Raw genomic sequence first — 22,250 nt, 5'->3', positions numbered from 1 at the left:
AGGATGCAGAAAGGCAGGGAATGACCACCACATATCCTCGGAGCAATATGGCCTTAGTTGCTAATGCTCCTAAAAACCAAATAACAACAACAACAGAGAGTAAACTCTCGCATGTCAGGATTTTTGTCAACATGCTGCTGCTGACAAAATGTGGATGTACCCAGAAACAAAGGCCCAGTTCTCTAAATGGAAGAATCCTTCTCCAAGGCCAAAAAAAGCAAGACAATTTCAATCAATATGTGAAGATCATGCTAATATATTTTTTGACATACAAGAAATTTGAATTTGTCCTGCATGGTGAAGCAGTGATCCAGGAACTACAAAACAGTTCTATGGCAATTGCACAAAGCCAATCACAGAAAACAGCCAGAAAAGTGAGCTTCGGGAACTGGCATCTGAATTGTGAAATGCCTTTAAACACTCGGCACACTTTCTGCTGAAGAATTTCTTATGAAGCACTCCATCACCATGGTCCCCACATGCCATACTGAAAATTATTTAGAACATGACACAAAATATTAATTTCCAAACTAAGCCTATCTCAGAAATGCTTTCAGAAGTTGCAAAGCACTGGAATTAGTGTATAATGTAAATGAGACTACCACAAAGGCGATCAATCCAAATAGCCAATAAGCTTCATCATTTCCCAAATATCAGTACATTTCCCAAACTTTTTGATCACACCTCATACGTTGAATATAGATATTATAAATTTAAAATATTTGAGAATAATATATTTACATTTACCTAAATGTAAGACATCAACTAAAGCAATATCTGCAACCAACCTAAGGTGCTGAGAACAAACACGCTTTAGTTCACCAGTGCAGCTATTCCATAGACAGACACTGCCATTTCTGTGTCCAGTAACTACATAGGAACCTATAAAAATTATTTAACTATAAATGATTAAAAAATAAATAAATAAATAATATTTTATAAAAAAAAAAAAAAAAAACCACTAAGTATTATATTTGCATTTTAGAATGATGTTCTTGACTTGAAGAAAAAGAAATAGCATGTCATAAATTATACTTAAAATATTAAAAATATTAATTTTTAATATTTTAAGTATAATTTATGACGATGTAAAATGTAAGAATATCCTCACATTCTTGGCAAAGCTCTTGCAAAATCAGTCCAAACTCAGTGAGCTGCATTTGCAAAGGGATTCATACTCTCACTACATTATCTTTGAGAGCCTTGTCAATCAATTGGGTACCGAAGAGAGGCTGTAAGGCTCACTGGGTAGAATTTTTCTTGGCATGGTCTGTGCTTGTTATCAGGAAAGATTGCTTCTACAGGGATGGGATACACTTAAATAGAAAGGGTGCAAGAATATTTGCTGATGCTATCAAGGCAGTGTTAGAAGTTGCTATGAATTTCTTTTGTTAAGTAGGTCGAAAAACTGCTAGCTTGGGAGGGGATACATAGACTAATAGATTAACAATAGCTGCAGACAGAGGTGAAAGTGAATCTTGAACTGCTTCTATTGGAATGAGCAGCAGCCTTGAAAGCAAGGTGCTGGGGATTTCAAAAACTGCTGGGAATCAATCATGAAACAAGTAAATACATGAGCTGTGTTAGGGTAACTAAGAGTAAGGACAGCTGCATGTATTCTTGCATGTTTTTGGTTTTTTTTTTTGGTTTTTTTTTTTTAGGAGCATTAGCAACTAAGGCCATATTGCTCCGAGATATGCGGTGGTCATTCCCTGACCTTTCCGCATCCTCCGTATTTGGTGGTGACGGGCTCGAACCCCGGTCTAATCAAGAAGCGTGTGCTACGCACTGCTGCTCCTTCCCACCTGGCTACGGAGGCGCCATTTTTGCATGTACACCAATGCTAGGAGTATAGTAAATAAATCTAATTTAGACAAGACATCAAATGCAAACGTTGTTGTTGTTATTTGGTTTTTAGAAGCTTTAGCAACTAAGGCCATATTGCTCCGGGGATATGCCGTGGTCATTCTCTGACCTTTCTGCATCCTCCGTATTTGGTGGTCACGGGCTCGAACACCGGTCTAAACAAAAAGCATATGCTACGCACTGCTGTTTCTGTCCACCTGACTACAGAGGCACCAATGCAAACATTGTTGGGATTTCAAAGATGTGGTGTGACTCAGATATAAGGGATGCTGAATTTAAATATAGGGAGTACAATGTAAAAAGAAAGGACAGACAGGAAAGGAGAGGGAATGGGTTATGCTTTTAGTTTGAAGCACAAAATCTAAGGCAGTGCATCCAGTTGACATGGATGGTAGCCAGTGCAATGTTGAGTCAGTTTGGTGTGACATAAGCAGTGGGAAAGCAAAAATGAGAGTAGAAGTGTGTTATAGGCCTAATGACTCTGATGAGTACAACAAACAGCTGTAGAGAGAAACATAGTAGGCCAGTGAATCAGAATATCTTATAATGGGGGATTTTAACCTTCCAGATATTTTCTGGAACTTATGAGTTGGTCATTCACACACTAGCAAGACTTTTGTGAATTTATTGAATGACTGTTTGCTACAGCATGTTTAGAGAGGCAACAAGAGAGAGTAATACTCTTGATCTGATTATCAGCAGTGATTAATTATTCATATATTAAAAATCTGCAGATAAAAGAACCACTATGTGGCAGTGATCACAGTGTACTGATTTGGGATTTACTTAAAGATGCAACTACCATCAAGGATAAGGGGAAGGGTTTTTGCTTCCGTAAAGATGACCACAGTGGTCTCAGACAGTTTTTAAATTCTATACAGTGGGATCAACTGATGTTACCATCAGCAAATTCTAAATAGGAAGCATTCAAGGGATTAATCACAGAAGCTACTAGGCCTTTCACACCAACAGGGAAATATTCTTCAAGGCATAGGCCTAAATGGATGTCATATGAACTGTAGAAACTTGTGGCAGAGAAGAAAAGTGCATGGGATGCATATAAATTATCAGGGAACACTATGGCAGAAGCCTATGGTAGATATAAACTACCAGCTGCATAATGAAGTGACAAAGGAGGTCAGGCAAGTGAAGGCAGATTACAAGAAATCTTTGGAAAAGGACACAAAGAAAAACAGCAAAGACTTCTTATGTAAACTCTAGAAGGAAGGAAGGAAGGAAGAAGATGAATCAGATTGGTCCACGTGATATTAATGGTTTGACTTTTGATGATCAGGTAGCTGACAAACAAAGAGTATTCTGCATCTACATTAACACAAACTTTAGGAAAAGGAATGCCAGAAGCTTATCAAACTCTAACAAGGAGCTAAATGATTTCGTAATAACTGAGAGTGGAGGAGAAATTGTTGAAGTTAAACATAGGAAAGGCACCTGGGGGGGTGGATGAGATCTATCTAGGTATATTAAGGGAGGCTGCAAAGGAAGCAAGGAAACCCTTATCCATAAATATGAGAGTATCCTTGGACTCAAGGGAGGTCCTTGCAGACTGGACATGTGCAAATGTATCCCCAATTCACAAATGGATCAAAGGTTGAAATGGGTAATTACAGCCCTGTTAGTTTAACTTCTGTTATGGGGAAAATAATGGAGTCACTGGTTAAAGAAGCATTGGAGGATCATCTAGACAAGACCACAATTATTCTTCAAACAGCATGCGCTTTATAGACTAATGTTATTAGAGGAGTCCCCCAGGGTTCGGTGTTGGGCCCATTGTTGTTTTGTATATTAATCAATGATATTGATGAATTTATATCAAGCTTAATGTCCAAGTTTGCAGATGATACAAAGGTTGGGAAGGTTGTTAATAACAGTAATGACAGTATGCTGCTGCAATGGAATCTGGAAAAGTTGGGCAAATGTGTTGCGAAGTGGCAACTGAAGTTTAACATTAACAAATGCAAAATACTGCATATGGGTAGCAGTAACCCCCACAGAAATGTACCAACTGGGTGGTGTCAGAGTAGGGGAGAATGAAAGAGACCTGAGGATAATTGTGCAGTCAGATATGAAGTTTTCTGACCGGTGCAGACAGGTGCCAGAGTAGGTCATGGGATTTTGTCAATGATATACAAGAATTTTGCAAGCAGGGATAAGATGATTATATCCTCGTATAAGGCAACAGTCAGTCCACACCTTGAATACTGCGTACAGGTCTGGAAGCCCCATTTTAGGAAGGATGTAGAGTTGCTAGAACGAGTACATAGAATGGCAACAAGACCAGTGAGGGGAACAAAGGGCTGCTCTTAAGAAGAAAGGATTAAGTTCTGCAAATTGCAGCGTCTGGAGACTAGGCACCTGCAAGGTGATCTGATTGAGGTGTACAAGGTCTTGAATGGATTGAGCAGGCTCAATGCTGATGGGATTCTTCCTCTTGTTCAGAATACAAACCTGAGGGGGCATAAACTGAAATTGGGAAAAGATACGAGTTGTCGAATAGATGTGATTTGCCTTTAGCCAGTGGATAGTTGAGCCAAAAAATATTTCCGAGTGAGTGAGAGTGTGTGTTTTTTTTTTTTTTTTGGTAGTTTTGGCGCATAGACTTCTGTGGCCATAATGCACCTCCCAAGGTTTTTGCAGTACTTTGATCCAAGCCCGAGGCGGGAATCGAACCTGCGACCTTTGGGTTGCCAGGCAAGCACTTTACCCACCCGGCTAGCCTGGTCGGCAAGAGTGCGCGTGTGTGTGTGTGTGTGTGTGTGTGTGTGTGTGTAGAAGGAAATCACCAAGAAAGAGAAGAATGATGATATCCAGAGCTCAGGACCCTGGGTGTGCCAAGCCCATACTCACTAGATGTGAGCCCCTGTACCAACTGTGCAGTAATACACTCAGTTTAGTGGAGAATGAAAAAGACCTGGGGGTAATTGTGCATTCAGATATGAACTTTTCTGAACAGTGAAAGTAGTCTACAAGAGTAGCTCTTGGTGTCTTGTCAATGATATGCAGGAATTTTTCTAGCAGGGATAAGGAGGTCATTATCCCTTTGTATAAGGCAATGGTCAGGCCACACCTCGAGCAATTGTGGTTTGGAGGCCTCATTTTAGGAATTTTAGGAAAGATGTAGAGCTGCTGGAACAAGTACAGAGAAGGGCAATGAGATTGGTGAGGGAAACAAAGGGTTGTGCTCACCAAGAAAGGCTTTAAGTTCTGCAAATTGCAGCACCTGGACACTAGGCACCTACAAGGTGATGTGATTGAGGTGTATAAGACCTTAAATGGTTTGAATATTTTGTATATTTTTGAATGGTTTGGTCTGTTATAATGGTTTGAGCAAGCTAAATGCTGATGAGATTCTTCCTCTTGCTGCACAGGGTTATAAATTCAAATCGAGGAAAGATATTTGTAGAACAGATGTGTGGAAATTTGCTTTTAACCAGCGGGTGGTTGATTGCTGGAACAAACTTCCAACTGTCGTTGTGAAAGTGGATAACTTAAATAAATTCAAGAAACACCTGGACAACTTTGGAGCGAATGGATGGGTTAAATGGGAAGTTTTTTTTTTTTTTAACTGATGCTTTATAAGCTTGCTTTCTTGCATCATATGCCTTTACTAATGCTAATGATACCAGGGAAAATGGAGTCCAAATATGTTGGCAGACTATGGTTGAATCTCCTATGGGATCATAAAAGGTAAAAAATAACAAAATAAATGTTTTGTTATCAGATAAACATTTTTGTAAATAGAATAAGGTTAATAGACCCATTGTTTATTCAATATTTAGTCCTGTATGTAACATCAAATTTACTGGTTATAATGAGCATGGAAATAACGAAATCATGGCTGTAATGATCAAAAAGCCATAATGATTTTAATTTACATGTATTCCCATACAATTGCTCACTGTTATAACCAGCGTACTACACAGATACACCGTACAAATTTTGGCAATATGCAAACATGTAAACATCTTAATTGCTCGGATAGTCGAAAAAACTCAAATCTGGGAAGAGACAAAAATGAAAATCACTTTGACAAAAAAGTCACTTAGCTTTTATGACCACCCGCATTGGATCAGGGGCCCGTTTATGACCAAACCTTGTCCTTTGTAGTGCATTGGTGTTTCGTTGTAATTTCTGCGGTCGCATTATGTTTACAGATTGTCTCTTTATTCACTGAACCATAAATTTATTTCGGGACTTCTAAGAATTTTGGAAATGATAATTGTTTGCATGCAGGTCATTTTAAAGTAAAATCAGTTAGAAATGAACCATTCCTTCAGAAACATGTCTACTAACAAAAGAAAGTGGTGTCTCTCGCTTTGTGAAAAGTCTAAATTATTTGTGAGTTAGAACGTGGTGCAAAAAATGTCGAAGTGTGTAAAATGTTTTCTTTGTCCTCTTCAACAGTATCGATATTGTGGAAGAATAAACATGTTTACATATTGGTACTGGAAAAGCTGACCGGGCTATCCGGGTGGGTAAAGTGCCTGCCTGGCAACCCAAAGGTCGTGGGTTCGAATCCTGCCTCGGGCTTGGATCAGAGTAGAAAATGCAAAAACTTTGGGAGGTGCAATATGGCCACAGAAGCCGATGCGCCAACAACTAACAAAAAAATAAATAAATAAATAAAAAATAAAAATAACGGAAAAAAAAAAAATTAGAAAGTGTGAAGTTACAAACATCGATGAAGCATTGCTTCAATGGTTCACTACACAAAGAAGTGCTGGATTTTCAATAGACGGTCTGATCTTGAAGGCTCAAGAGGGAAAATTTACTAAACAATTTGGACGCGATGATTATGTATGTAACAATGGCTGGATCGATTTAAAAATCAACATAAAATCGTTTAATCAAATATTAGTGGAGAATCTTGATCTGCAGATCCAATAATGGCAAATGAATGGATTAACTGTGTTTGGGCTGAAATCAGGAAAGATTTCAATGATGAAGAGATCTACAATGCCAACGAAAAAGTGCTTTTTTATAATTTTACACCTGACAATACATTTTAATTCAAAGGGGAAAAATGTGTTGGTGGAAAAAAAAAAGACTCACTTGATGGTGCTCATATGCACAAATATGACAGGAACTGATAAAAAAAAAAAGTTTGTTATCAGAAAATCATTAAAACCTTGGTGTTTCAAAAACATAAGGAAACTTCCTGTGGATTACACAGAGAACAAGAAAGCTTGGATGATTTCGGATATACGTAAATTATTGGAATAAGGAGCTATTCAAAAAAGAAGAAAAATATTTTATTGTTAGTTTATTTGTGAAACTCAAATCCAGAGTCCTGCACATACCCAGATTCAAAATTTGTCCAACATTAAGCTGGTTTTTCTGCCTCCCAATGTGACATCAATTTTACAACCAATGGACATGGGTTTAATCAAGAGTTTAAAATGATTTTATAAAAGATTTATAGTTCTACATTGAATCATTCAAGGAGAACAGAAACTTAACAAGTCTATATCAATACTGGATGCTATAAATTTATTGAATGATGCATGGAACAACGTTACTTTGACAACCACATCGAATTGCTTCACGAAATTGAAGAAAACAACTTACCATTATCCGAATGGTTGCTACATAACAACATTGTAGGTTTTAATAATAACATCGATGAATTTTTACAAGTCGATGACAACTTGTTAACCAAGTGGTCTCCCTACAGAGAATGACATTGTAGATGCTGTGCTCAACAAAGACGATGATGATATGATGACAAGTGAAAGTGAATCAAAATCAGTGCCGACAATCTCCCAAGCTCAAGGTGCAATGAACACATTTGTCAATTTTTTTGAAGGAAGTGAGGCAAATAATGAGGCTTTTAACACGTTGGTGTTTTAGGAGGAAACTTGAGAAATATCAAAGTGAAATCTTTAAAACAAACATCAATTTTAAGGTTCTTAAATAAAAAGACTAACTGCAATCATGTTTATTATTAATTAGTATTGTTTTTAATTACAGAGAAAAAAGTTGTGTTTAGTATTAAGTGTATGGTTTTAAAATTACAGACAAATAAATTGTGTTTAATTTAAGTGTATTATAGTTTATACAAGCATATTAATACAAATAATAAGGTATATACTTTTTTTTATTATTTTTTATATATTATTTTTTTCTCTATAATATATTTTTTTGTTTTTTGGATCTATGTTCTTTATCAAGCTATTGAGAATTAAAAAAATAGAGGGTAGATTTAACTCATCACTGATATAGTGAGTAATGGTTATAACAAGGAAATTTTGTTGGTCCTTTGATGCTTGTTATAACCAAGTTCGACTATATATGAAATCTTTTTACTAGAAACTTAGTTTTTGACTTTAATCCCTTCTCCCTTAAAATTGGTGGTGTTATAGCAATATGGTTGCCATATTTCAATTCAGCAACATCAAATCTACAGAAATCACTCCGAATTTTAATAGGGAGCGAAAAAAAATGGGAGTTTTTTTTTGCCAATAGTGTTATCAGGTGATACAGAAGTCTATGGTGGATATAAATTATTCTGTAATCAAGTCACAAAAGAGGTTAGGCAAAAGGGGTTAGGCATTATGAGAAGTCTCTTGGAAAGAATGCCAAGAAAAACAACAAAGACTTCTATGCTTATATTAACAGCAGAAGGAAGGGGTTGAATCACATTGGGCCATTTCCACATTCAAACACTGATTGCTGCAGCTCAGTGGGTAAAAGATCCACTGAGTGGAAGCAATCAGAGTGTACTAATGTGAAATTTAATTAAAGACATTACTGTCAAGGGTAAATGGTTTTTGGTTTCATAAGGGTGACTACAGTGGTCTCAGACAGATTTTAAATTCTATGCAGTGGGACCAACTGATGATGTTACTAACAGCAAATTCTGAATAGGAAGCATTCAGGGAAGTAATCAAAGGAGCTACTAGGCTTTTCATACCCATGAAAAAATACTGTTGAAGGCTTAGACCTAAATGGAGGTCTGATAAACTACTGAGACATGTGGAGGATTTAGACATGTGGTATAAATTAGTCTGTAATCAAGTTATAAAGGAGATTAAGCAAGCTAAGGCAGATTATGAGAAGTCTCTGGCAAAGGATGATGAGAAAAACAGAAGACTTATGCTTATATTAACAGAAGGAAGGGATTGAATCACACTGGGCCACTTCTACATTCATACACTATGATTGCTGCCGCTCAGTTGATGATTCTGCTCAGGTTGCTGACAAATTCAAATTGAACAGATATTTTGCATCTACATTCACACAAGAAGAATTCTTTACAGGAGAGGATGTCAGAAGTTTATCAAACTCCAGCGGTGAGCAAAATGACTTTGTGATAACTGAAAGTGGAAGAGAAACTGTTGAAGGTGAACATAAAAAAGACACCTGGGGTGGATGAGATCTATCTAATCATACTAAAGAAGGCAGCATCTGGAGACTAGACACCTTCGGGGAATGATGAGATTCAGCTTCATATATTAAAATCAAATAATCTTTTCACAATCTCCTTTCTCTGAATGGCCATCATACTTCAACATGAATTAGTAGGTGTGCAAGCTCAGCCCCAAATTTCCTCCAGAAATTGTAAATGGTTATGAATTCACTGTTCTTAAAATTTGCAATTACCATTTGCATAAGAACTTCCTTAAAGCTTAATGTCAACTTTTTTGCTGTTAAATGCTCACAATGAATAATGCAACCAGTAATTATCATTCCATATTCAGCTGCTATTATCTTTGCTGTTTAACATGAATGCCTGCCACTCATGCTTACTGGTCTGTGTTACATCTGTACACAGACCAATAATTTTTTTCAATCCAGAGATTTACTTTCAAATGTACCTATTTATTGCCTTGAATATTTCAAAACTGGCAGTTCAGGAATTAATTTTGATGTACCACAGGAACCCTGTCATATCACTATCTTTAAATCAATAAAATATATGCAGCATGAAAGTATGGCTTTATCCGATACATCATCATCAGCCATTTTCAATCCACTGCAGGATGAAGGCCTCTCCAGCAACTTTCCAGTTCCTTCTGTTTTGAGCACTGGCCATCCATTTACTACTCAAAAACTCATGAATTTCATCTATCCATCTCCGCCTTTGTCTTCCAGGTTTTCTTCTAGCTCCTCTTGGGTACCATTCTGTTATTTTCTTAGTCCATCTGTCAACATGTCTTCGAGCTATGTGTCCTGCCCAAGACCATTTTAGTTCTTTAGTTTTGATAAGAATGTCCTTTACTTGAGTTTGCTGCCTAATCCATGTGTTTCTCTTCTTATCTAACAGTCTGATTCCCAATATAATTCGTTCCATTCTTCGCTGTGTAGTTCTTAGCTTCTCTTCCATTCTTTTGGTGAGTGCCCAAGTTTCACTTCCATAAGTCATGGTGGGGAGTATACATTGATTCATTATTTTACGTTTCAGACAAACTGGGATATTGCTCTTCAGTATTTGACTATATTTCCTGAATGCTATCCATCCAAAATTTATTCTTCTCTTGACTTCCAGCCATTTATCATTATTACAGCTAATAACTTGTCCCAGATAAGTATATGACTCCACCTTTTCAAGATGCATGGTATTTCAGAGACTGCTGGGAGCCATTGCGGTACAAGTAAACACATGGGTTGTGTTAGGGTAGCTAAGAATAGAAACAGGTGCAGGTATACTTGCGTGTACACCAATGCTAGGAGTTTAGTAAATAAATTTGATGAATTTGAGGTATTGCTCAAAACATCGAAGGCAGATATTGTTGGGATATCAGAGACGTGGTGTCACACAGATATAAGGGATGCGGAACTGCAATTTGGGGAGTACAACGTCTACAGAAAGGATAGACAGGATAGGAAGGGAGGAGGGGTTATGTTATTAGTTAAGAAACACATAAAAACCAAGGAAGTGAAGCCAGTCGACATCGCTGGACAGTGCAGTGTGGAGTCAGTTTGGTGTGCATAAACATTGGGAGATCAAAATTGAGAGTAGGAGTGTGCTATAGGCCTAATGACTCTGATGAGTATAATAAGGAACTGTACAGGGAAATAGAGTGGGCCAGTAAATCAGAGTGTCTTATAATGGGAGATTTTAATTTCCCAGATATTGACTGGAATTTGGGGGCTGGTTACTCACACACTAGCAGGACTTTTGTGGATTTATTGGATGATTGTTTTCTATATCAGCATGTTCGGGAGGCAACTAGAGGGAGTAATACTCTTGATTTGATTATCAGCAGTGATTCTTCATGCATTAAGAATCTGCAGATAAATGAACCACTAGGTGGCAGTGATCACAGTGTGCTGAAGTGGGATTTACTCAAAGAGGTAACTACCATTAGGGGTAAAGGGAAGAGTTATTGCTTCCGTAAAGGCGACTACGATGGACTGAGACAGTATTTAAATTCTATACAGTGGGACCAACTGATGATGTTACCAACAGCAAATTCAAAATGGGAAGCATTCAAAGAACTTATCTTGGAAGCTACTAGGCTTTACATACCAACTAAGAAATATTGTTCAAGGTTTAGGCCAAAATGGATGTCGGATGAACTAATGAGGCATATGGCAGAGAAGAAAAATGCATGGGATACATACAAATTAACACATGACACAGAAGCCTATGATAGATACAAGTTGATATGCAACCAAGTTACAAAGGAGGTTAGGCAGGCGAAGGCAGATTACGAGAAATCCTTGGCAAGGGATGCAAAGAAAAACAGCAAAGAGTTCTTTACTTATGTAAACTCTAGAAGGAAGGGGGTGAATCAGATTGGTCCACTTGATATTGATGGGTCAAGTGTTGATGATCCTGCTCAGGTAGCTAACAAACTAAATGAATATTTTGCATCGACATTCACACATGAGGAGTTATTCAGCGAGGGGAATGCCAGAGGTGTATTCAACTCTAGCAGTAAGCTACAGAATCTTGAAATAACTGGGAGTAAAGTGGAGGAGAAACTGTTGAAGATAAACACAAGAAAGGCACCCGGGGTGGATGGGATCTATCCAGTTATATTAAAGGAGGCAGCAAAGGAAGTAAGCAAACCCTTAACCATAATTATGAGAGCTTCCTTGGACTCAGGGGAGGTACCCATAGACTGGAAATGTGCAAATGTGACCCCAATTCACAAAGGAGGATCAAAGGCTGACACAAGTAATTATAGACCTGTGAGCTTAACTTCTGTTCCAGGAAAATTAATGGAGGCACTGGTTAAAGAAGCACTGCAGGATCATTTAGACAAGACTTCAGTTATAGCTCAGACACAGCATGGTTTTGTTAAGGGGAAGTCTTGCCTGACCAACTTGATTGGATACTATGATGCAGTCACAAAATAACTGGATGCAGGGAATAACTTTGATATTATATACTTGGATCTTAGAAAGGCTTTTGATACTGTTGCACATGGAAGACTGCTACACAAATTGGAGCAGTGTGACATTGGAGGCAAATTGCTGCTATGGATAAAGGGGTGGTTGAGGGGGAGAAGACAGAGAGTGGTAATCAATGGACACTGCTCATCGTGGACTGATGTTATTAGTGGAGTCCCTCAGGGCTCAGTGTTGGGTCCATTATTGTTTTCTGTATTTATAAATGATATTGATGATGGTATATCGGGCTTAATGTCCAAGTTTGCAGACGATACAAAGGTTGGCAGGGTTGTCAAGGACACTACTGACACTATGCTGCTGCAACAGGATCTGGAAAGGTTGAGCAGATGGGCTGAGAGGTGGCAAATGAAGTTTAACATTGATAAATGTAAAGTACTACACATGGGAAACAGCAACCCCAGAGCAACGTATCAACTCTGTGGTACTACACTGACAGTGGTAGAGAATGAAAGGGACTTGGGGGTGGTTGTGCAGGCAGATATGAAGTTCTCTGAGCAGTGCAGAAGGGCTGCAAGAGTAGCTCATGGAGTATTGTCAATGATATACAGGAATTTTTCCAGCAGGGATAAGGAGGTGATTATTCCATTGTATAAGGCGATGGTCAGGCCACACCCAGGTCTGGAGGCCTCATTTCAAGAAGGATGTAGAGCTGCTGGAACGAGTACAGAGAAGGGCAACAAGATTAGTGAATGGAACAAAGGGGTGCTCTTACGAAGAAAGGCTTAAGTTTTGCAAATTACAGTGTCTGGAGACTAGGCACCAGCGAGGTGATCTGATAGAGGTGTATAAAGCCTTGAATGGTTTAAGCATGCTCAATGCTGATGGGATTCTTCCTCTAGCTCAGAAAAATCACCTGAGAGGGCATAAATTCAAATTGAGGAAAGACAGATGTAGGATAGACGTGCGGAAATTTGCCTTTAGCCAGCGGGTGGTTGGTTGGTGGAACAGACTTCCATCCCTTGTGGTGGAGGTTGATAGCCTAAATAAGTTTAAGGCTCAGCTGGACAGGTATTTTGAACGAACAGAGGGGTGAAGTGGAAGTGGGTTTTTTTTTTTTTTTTTTGGCTGATGCTGCATAAGCTTGCTTTCTTGCATCAAATGCCTCTACTAATGCTAATGCTAATTACTGCTCCTTCAATCATTATTTCCCTTTCCGTGGCATACTTGTTCATCATTACTTTTGTTTTAGCCATATTCATCTTTAGTCCAAAATCCTTACTAACTGTGCATAACTGATTAAGATTTTCCTCTAATTCTTTGGGATAGTGGCTTATGACCACAATGTCATCTGCAAATCGTAAATGGTTTAGGTACTCTCCGTTCACACTGACTCCTTTCTGCGACCAGTCTAATCTTCTGAAAGCTTCCTCAAGGGCAGCAGTAAACAGCTTCGGAGATAGTGTGTCTCCTTGTCGAACTCCTTTCTCGATTTTAAATTTCCTACTGTCTTTTTCTAGTCTAATAAAGGATGTAGCACTCTCATATATTTTCTTCAAAATCATAATATATGGAGTATCTATGCCTTGTCTTTCCAGTGCCCGAAACATTGCCTTATGCTGTATGGAGTCAAATGTCTTTTCATAATCCACAAATGCCAGGCATAATGGTGTTTTATATTAATTTGCTTTCTCCATTAGCTGTGATATTACGTGAAGGTGATCCATAGTTGAAAATCCTGTCTTAAAGCCAGCTTGCTCTTTCGGTTGATTCTCATCGAGTATTCTTTCTAATCTGTTAGTAATGACCCTTGTGAACAACTTGTAGATATGGGATAACAAACTAATTGGTCTATAATTTCCAATTTCTGATTTATCTCCTTTCTTATGCAGCAAAACTATGATTGCATTATTCCACTGCTTAGGCATCACACCTTTTCTAATGCACTTTGTGAAGAGCGTTGCCAGTTTTTGTGTTATGTCTCTTCCTCCCAATTTTAACAACTCTACAGTAACTTCATCTTCCCCCGGGGCTTTCCGATTGTTCATTTTCTTTAATGCATGTTCTACCTCATCAGGAAGAATATCGGGTATGTCGTATGTGTTGCTAATTTGCAATCCATCTTCCCCACTGCTGGTATCATTCCCTCGCTCCTTGTATAATTCTCTATAGTAGTCTTCTGCTATTTGAATTATGCCTTCTCTGCTGTTTATAAGTACACCATCGCTATTCTTCAGTTTCAGTATCATTTGTCTTTCTGTATTACTGCTCATGGCTGCTGATTTAAATCCTTTGTTTTCCCTTAATGCTTGTTCTACTTTTCTTGTGTTAAATCTTCTTATGTCCTCTCTGAGTCTCTTTCTAATGGCTTTGCATAACTCAGTATAACTCAGTTACATCTGTACACAGACCAATAATTTTTATCAATCCAGAGATTTACTTTCAAATGTACCTATTTATTGCCTTGAATATTTCAAAACTGGCAGTTCAGGAATTAATTTTGATGTACCACAGGAACCCTGTCATATCACTATCTTTAAATCAATAAAATATATGCAGCATGAAAGTATGGCTTTATCCGATACATCAGTTCACTGGTATCCATTTGAAATGCAAACCATTTTGATTTTTAGATACATTGGCCTTCAATTTCCATCGACTCTTCACCAATCCTATACCCAATCACATCATTTGTTCTCTGGCTGTTGGATCCAAAAATTTCTGTATGCTTCCACTAAACAAGGTTGTATTAATTATTCAACAATTGCTTTTAGTAATGAAGAAAATTAAGTACAACAAACTCAAGTGATTTATTTTAAAAAAAAAACCAAAAAAAAAAAAAAAAACTATTTTCTGAAAGAACTTAAGTGATTTATTTATAGTTGCTTTGCCTTCAAAATATAGGGGAAGACCTTGCTGGATCTTGTTCAATAATTCCACAAATGACATACCACAGTTTTAACAAACTTTTTTTTGATGCTTGTCAAATAATAAAACCTGTTTTAAGTAATATCAGAATTATGCCACAGAAGAAAACTAGACCTTTTTATTTATTTTGGATAGACAAATTCTGATTGCTTTTTATCATCAATTACAGTTGAATTTGAAGTATTTGGCTCAGCATTAATTTTTCAAAAAAAAATAAAATAAAATAATAAAGCAACGTTTCTCGAAGTTCTTTTCTACTCATTTCAAAACCAATTCATTTTCTTTAATAACATTTAAACATTAATATGACACTGGTTAAAGAAATATGCAGAATAAATTTTTAAACATAATATAAAATTAGAATTACTGTATAAAATACCTATATTACAATTACTATATAATACCCTTAAACACTAAGCACTTTTCACTCATAGCCCATCAGTGATGGTTTCTAAACATTTTCGACACAATTACATTTCTAATTCTTACCAGAAAGAGATATCAGCTTAATATCTTTTCATAAAAGATATTAAGCTGACTACACACTTTAATGATTATAACCTATTAGCAACTGTGCATAACTGGTTTCACATATACCATGGAAATTAGATGCTGTGAACAATGATTTTTAGGTATTAATTTAGTTGCATTTAATTTAAATGCGACTAATTTTCTAAATTTGTCACATTTAAATTAACAGTCAAAGTAGTTTTCTGCATACAGCAAGTTAAAACTTGATGTGCATAGTTAAAAAGATGTCACTGTAAGCCTTGCTAATGACCTTTTTACTAATGCTATATACAGTACTGAAAAATAAGTTCATTCACTGAACGTTTTGGTGAAACCTTGTATTACTAATGCATACGAGTAATTCTTATACCAAAAATACTTGGCTATTTTTAAGCTTCTTTACTGCTGTATGTAATGTGTTTCTAGCTGAAAATTAAGTAAAAGTGAATAGGATGTTCAATTTCAAGTTACTTAGCCTACTCACAAAAAACACACACACTACTCTTCCAGTCCAATCAGATATGAAAATCCAAAAATTAAAAACAATGCTTTTTTTAATGTGAAGAAATAAAAGCAATAAACAATAAATACAAGGAGGGAGTATTTTACTTTGAATATGCTGTTAGTACAGAACTATGAAATCACAAGTGCAAATAAATAAGGCTAATGTTAAGTAATGCTTGAACCAAAAATACTGCAGAATACCATAAAAATAAAATAAATTACACTAACCAATGTTTTTTCACTTTTAACTTAACTTCAAAATTAAATTTAGATTCTTATTTCTAATACAGTCTTATTACAGCACACAGACACTTTCTAATATTCTAAATACATTCTGCATGGCATTTATGATACTAATTAACAAAAACAATATTACCTGATATTTTGACACAAGAAACAGGATTCATATTGAATGTTGATATACATTTTGTCCAATAAGGCCATTTAGGCACCATATGACCACGAAACCACTGAATATATATTTTTCTCCAGTTTATTAGGATGGCATTTTCTCGGCTATGGCTTGCCTTATATTCATTAGAAAGTTTCTGGTAAGATAGATCTAGATTGCCAACCAATTCTTCGAGAACTGTTCTTGATATTTCTTTAAGACAACATCTTTTCCAAACATCAGAAATTCTTTGCATGTTGTGTATAATGCTAAACCATGCCTGACAAACTTGTTCGGCACGGCCTAAAGACTGACCATCTAAATTACTAAATATTCTTTCTAATATTTCTGATGGCAAATTCCAAATTTCCATTCTGCAAAAAATAAAGTAAATAAATAAAATAAAATAAAACATTTCTGGCTCTTATATTTCATGAGAGTATTATACATATCATAATTTAAGTACAAATAACTTTTTTTATATTAGAACCATACTTTTATCATTAACTAAGCTTGTAGAAAAAGAATATATTACACAATATATTATACATGTAAAAAGAATTATTACAAAGAGCTTGTCCACAGTTCAATATCCGGATTGTACTTTTGAAATATCCTATCCAAGTAACTTTTAAATATAAAAACAAAAACATAAAAAAAGGCATAAAACAGCTTGCAGCCAAATCGAAAAGGGCAATACAAGAAGAAGAAGCAAACATGTTAGAAAAAATGACAGATTGAAGATGTGTCATAGGACTTCGAAGTTCAACTACCTCAAGAAAAAGTGCATAATATTTCCTAAACCATTTTATCCCTCATTCTACAAGAGGCTACAAATTATTAAAATTAACAATCAAACCAAACCATACAAATTTAACATTCAATGAAATAATTACATCGCCTTTGGTAATAAAATTATGAATGGAAGAACACATTTACATTAAGGAACAAAAGCAACATAATATTTCTGAAATTAGTTGCTAAATCCAAGTGGAGCTTTAAAAAGGCCTATGCATTTCAATAGAATGTATGTATTTTCTGCTGTTTTATACCAAGCAGATGCCACATGCTATGTGGCATCTGCTTGGCATAAGGCAGCAGAACAGATGAACAGTGCAATGTTGAGTCAGTGTGGTGTGACATAAGCACTGGGTAAGCAAAAATGAGAGTAGGATTGTGCTATAGGCTTAATAACTCTTAAGAGTACAATGAACAACCATACAGAGAAATAGAATGGGCCAGTAAATCAGATTGTCTTATCATTGGGATTTTAACTTTTCAGATATTGACTGGAAGTTGTGGGTTTGCCACTCGCACACTAGCAAGACTTTTGTATATTTACTGGATGACTGTTTTCTACAGCAGCAGGATACAGAGGCAACAAGAGCGAGAGCAATACTCTCTTCACGTGATTATCAGCAGTTAGAAGCAAAGGGATGAATCACATAGGTCCACTTGATATCGATGATTCAACTGTTGATCCTGCTCAGGTTGCTGACAAGTTGAATAAGTACTTTGCATCTACAGTCACACATGAGGAACTCTTTAAGGGAGTGGATGTCAGCAATTTATCAAACTCATACCCGGGAGCTAAAAGATTTTGTAATAACTGAGAGGAAAGTTGAAGAGAAATTGCTGAAGTTATATGTAAGAAAAAAAATCTGGGGTGGATGAAATCTATCCATTTATGTTAAGGGAGGCAGCATAGGAGGTAAGCAGACAGCCATAATTATGAGAGAATCCTTGGTTTCAGGATAAGTCCCATGGACTAGATATGTGCAAATATATTCCCAATTCACAAAGGGAATCAAAGAGTGCGTGAGTAATTACCGACCTGTTACGCAAGGCATCTGAATTTGAATCAAAAGAAGTCTTTAACAGCTGCAGTGATTCTCTGCATGCTTTATATACAATCAAGACTATGAATTTTATGTTTTCCAGGCAAGAGCATGGAAGGCTGAAATTCTTTGACAGCACTGTGGATGCTGTAATATACATTCTTCCCTGATAATATCCTCAGTGAGAGAGCTGTTCAATAACTGAGAACTCATTTTTCAAGATGACTGCACTGTGTCACCAAGCAAAGAGTGTAAAGCAATATTTGTCATCGAAAAATGCGAAAATATTATTTGGGCCCAGTAATTCACCTGAAATTGAACCAGAAAATCTGACATGCAGAAATTTAAAAAAGGGGTTAATAAAAAATATCTCATAAGAAACACAAGTTGATGGATGTTATAAAGCTATTATTACTATTATACTCTTTGACTTCCTCTCTTTGCAACTTGACTTTCTCCAGTCCAACTTTCCTAACAGTGAGGTAATTTTCCTTGGTGATTTTAATGTTCACAACTCCAGCTGGCTTCCGTTTTCTAGTCACACCGACCCAGCTGGTCGAGATGCTGAGGCTTTTGCAATTAATAATGACTTTGCACGGATTGTTCATTTACCTACAAGAATACCGAACAATCCTAATTATACGGCCAATACGCTTCAGCTTTTTCTCACAAACAACCGTTCTAAGTACATGGTCGAAGTGAGAGGTCCTTTAGGCACTTCAGATCACAACTTGGTGATTGTCTCTTCTCCAATGGAACCTTTATCTCATGGCTACTCCAAACCACGTGTTGTTTGGCATTACAAGAATACAAAATGGGATGACCTGCGAGATTTCTTTTCTTCTTTAATTTGGTTGGATTACTGTTTCAAAATTTCTGATGTCAACATTTGCTCAGATCGTGTCAGTGAAATTATTCTTGCAGGAATGGAATCCTTTATCCCACACTCCACTTTAAAATCTCGTCCTTTATCTAAACCTTGGTTTTCCAATAAATGTGCTAAGGCTGTTCAAGAGAAGAATGTTGCATATTGTAATTGGCTTGTATCTAATTCTTCAGTTTCATTTTCTGCCTACACCAAAGCTAGCAACAAATGTAAAGCAGTTATTAATCAGTCAAAACTAGAGTTTGAACAGGCTAAGAGTAGAAAACTTGCTTCTTGCCCTAATGGTAGCCGAGCATTCTGGTCTCTTGCCAAAGCTACTGGTCGCAACTTTTGCCCATCTCTGCTCCCGCCTCTGTGCAAACCAGATGGTTCTGTTGTCACTTCAGCCAAGGATAAAGCTGACCTACTAGCATACCATTTTTCTTCCAACTCATGTATTAATGATCTTGGTAAAACACCTTCCACCATTCCCAACACACTCCATTCAATGCCTCCTGTGGTCTTACGTCAAAAGGATGTCAGAAGGATTTTGACGAATCTTGATGCTAAGAAAGCTCCAGGTTCTGATGGTATTTCTCCACTTGTTCTCAAAACCTGTGCTCCTGAACTTACTCCTATTCTATGTTGCCTTTTTTCACTTTCTTATTTCAAAGGTGTTTTTCCTTCTGCTTGGAAATTTGCTCATATCCAGCCAGTTCCTAAAAAGGGTGACAAATCCCTCCCATCCAATTATCATCCCATTGCAATTACTTTTACTCTTTCTAAAGTAGTGGAGAAATCAATTAACCGCCAACTCAAACTATCTAGAAACCTTCCATCCCTTCAACGATCGCCAGTATGGATTCCGCCTGTGTCGATCCACTGGTGATATTCTGGCTTATGTTACCCATTTATGGACTAATTCAATGGAAAGGTTAGGTGAAACACAAGTAGTTGCTCTTGACATCTCAAAGGCTTTCGATCATGTCTGACATAAAGGTCTTCTACACAAGCTTCCCTCTTATGGTTTGCCAACTATTTTTAGTAATTGGTTATCCAGTTTTCTCTCTGATTGCTCACTGACGGTGATGGTAGATGGCTCTCTGTCTTCTAACTTCTCCACTAATGCCGGTGTCCCCCAAGGTTCAGTTCTTTCCCCCACTCTTTTCCTCTTGTATATTAATGACTTTCTTCCATTGACTGGAAATCCTATCCATAGTTTTGCCGATGATAGCACATTGCATTCCACTTTCCATTTTGAGAAACCTTGTCCTGCTCAATCAGCTTCAACTTGAATTAGCTTCTATAATTCCTGCTCTCTCTTTCAAAACAGTCCGAACATGTGCAGCCACAAGCCAACATCCATTTACTGTTCAACTTCAAACCACAGAACCAACTTTTCATCTTCCTCGTTTATTCATTCAACTGCTTTTTCTGGAACAACCTTCGTTCATACGTATTTCCTGAAAATTACAGTCTACAGAAGTTCAAGTCCAATGTCAACAAATATCTGTTTTTGTCTTCTCAACCTCCAACCCAAGCATGGTACTAAGTGCTATAGGTTCTAATACCTTTTGTGTTTGGGGTTACATAAAAAAAAAAAAAATACATTCTCTTGGACTGATCCATCCCATGGATTCACATCTGGTGAGTATGTGAGCCCCTGGTGATATCCTGAGCTGGATATCATCATTCTTCTCTTTCTTGGTGATTCCCTTCTACTACTCTCTCTCAGGGTATTAGCATTAGCATTAGCATTAGTAGAGGCATTTGATGCAAGAAAGCAAGCTTATGCAGCATCAGCCAAAAAAAAAAAAAAAAAAAAAAAAAAAAAAAGTAACATAAATAAATAAAAATAACCACTTCCACTTCACCCCTCTGTTCGTTCGAAATACCTGTCCAGCTGAGCCTTAAACTTATTTAGGCTATCAACTTCCACGACAAGGGATGGAAGTCTGTTCCACCCACCAACCACCCGCTGGCTAAAGGCAAATTTCCGCACATCTATCCTACATCTGTCTTTCCTCAATTTGAATTTATGCCCTCTCAGGTGATTTTTCTGAGCTAGAGGAAGAATCCCATCAGCATTGAGCATGCTCAAACCATTCAAGGCTTTGTACACCTCTATCAGATCACCCCGCTGGTGCCTAGTTTCCAGACACTGTAATTTGCAAAACTTAAGCCTTTCTTCGTAAGAGAACCCCTTTGTCCCATTCACCAATCTAGTTGCCCTTCTCTGTACTCGTTCCAGCAGCTCTACATCCTTCCTGAAATGAGGCCTCCAGGCCTGTATACAGTACTCTAGGTGTGGCCTGACCATTGCCTTATACAAGGGAATAATCACCTCCTTATCCCTGCTAGAAAAATTTCTATATATCATTGACAATACACCATGAGCTACTCTTGCAGCTCGTCTGCACTGCTCAGAGAACTTCATATCTGCCTGCACCACCACCCCCAGGTCCCTTTCATTCTCTACCACTGTCAGTGTAGTACCACAGAGTTGATACGTTGCTCTGGGGTTGCTGTTTCCCATATGTAGTACTTTACATTTGTCAATGTTAAACTTCATTTGCCACCTCGAAGCCCATCTGCTCAACCTTTCCAAATCCTGTTGCAGCAGCATAGTGTCAGTAGTGTCCTTGACAACCCTGCCAACCTTTGTATCGTCTGCAAACTTGGACATTAAGCCTGATATACCATCATCAATATCATTTATAAATACAGAAAACAATAAAGGCCCCAATACTGAACCCTGAGGGACTCCACTAATAACATTAGTCCACGATGAGCAGTGTCCATTGATTACCACTCTCTGTCTTCTCCCCCTCAACCACCCCTTTATCCATAGCAGCAACTTGCCTCCAATGCCACACTGCTCCAATTTGTGCAGCAGTCTTCCATGTGCAACAGTATCAAAAGCCTTTCTAAGATCCAAGTATATAATATCAAAGTTATTCCCTGCATCCAGTTCTTTTGTGACTGCATCATAGTATCCAATCAAATTGGTCAGGCAAGACTTCCCCTTAAC

The 22,250-nt window shown here is 37.3% G+C and overlaps 1 protein-coding gene across 1 annotated transcript in view; it reads right to left on the bottom strand.

The window, feature by feature from the left end:
- LOC150080781 (uncharacterized) overlaps positions 1-22,250 on the bottom strand; it is a 76,638-nt gene that overhangs the window by 36,881 nt on the left and 17,507 nt on the right. Inside the window, exons 2-3 of the mRNA XM_090381251.1 lie at positions 16,502-16,890; positions 748-882 (exon numbers count right to left, since the gene is read on the bottom strand). Coding sequence (XP_090237377.1) covers positions 748-882; positions 16,502-16,889 — 523 coding nt within the window. The 5' untranslated portion in view covers position 16,890. The remainder of the gene's footprint in view (positions 1-747; positions 883-16,501; positions 16,891-22,250) is intronic.

The sequence above is a fragment of the Mastigoproctus giganteus genome, chromosome 9 (genome assembly GCF_048544385.1).
Source record: "Mastigoproctus giganteus isolate SK-2022 chromosome 9, ASM4854438v1, whole genome shotgun sequence".
Classification (NCBI taxonomy): Eukaryota; Metazoa; Arthropoda; class Arachnida; order Uropygi; family Thelyphonidae; genus Mastigoproctus; species Mastigoproctus giganteus.
Note: the sequence above shows the minus strand (reverse complement) of the source record. Positions and strands in the feature narration are given on the sequence as shown.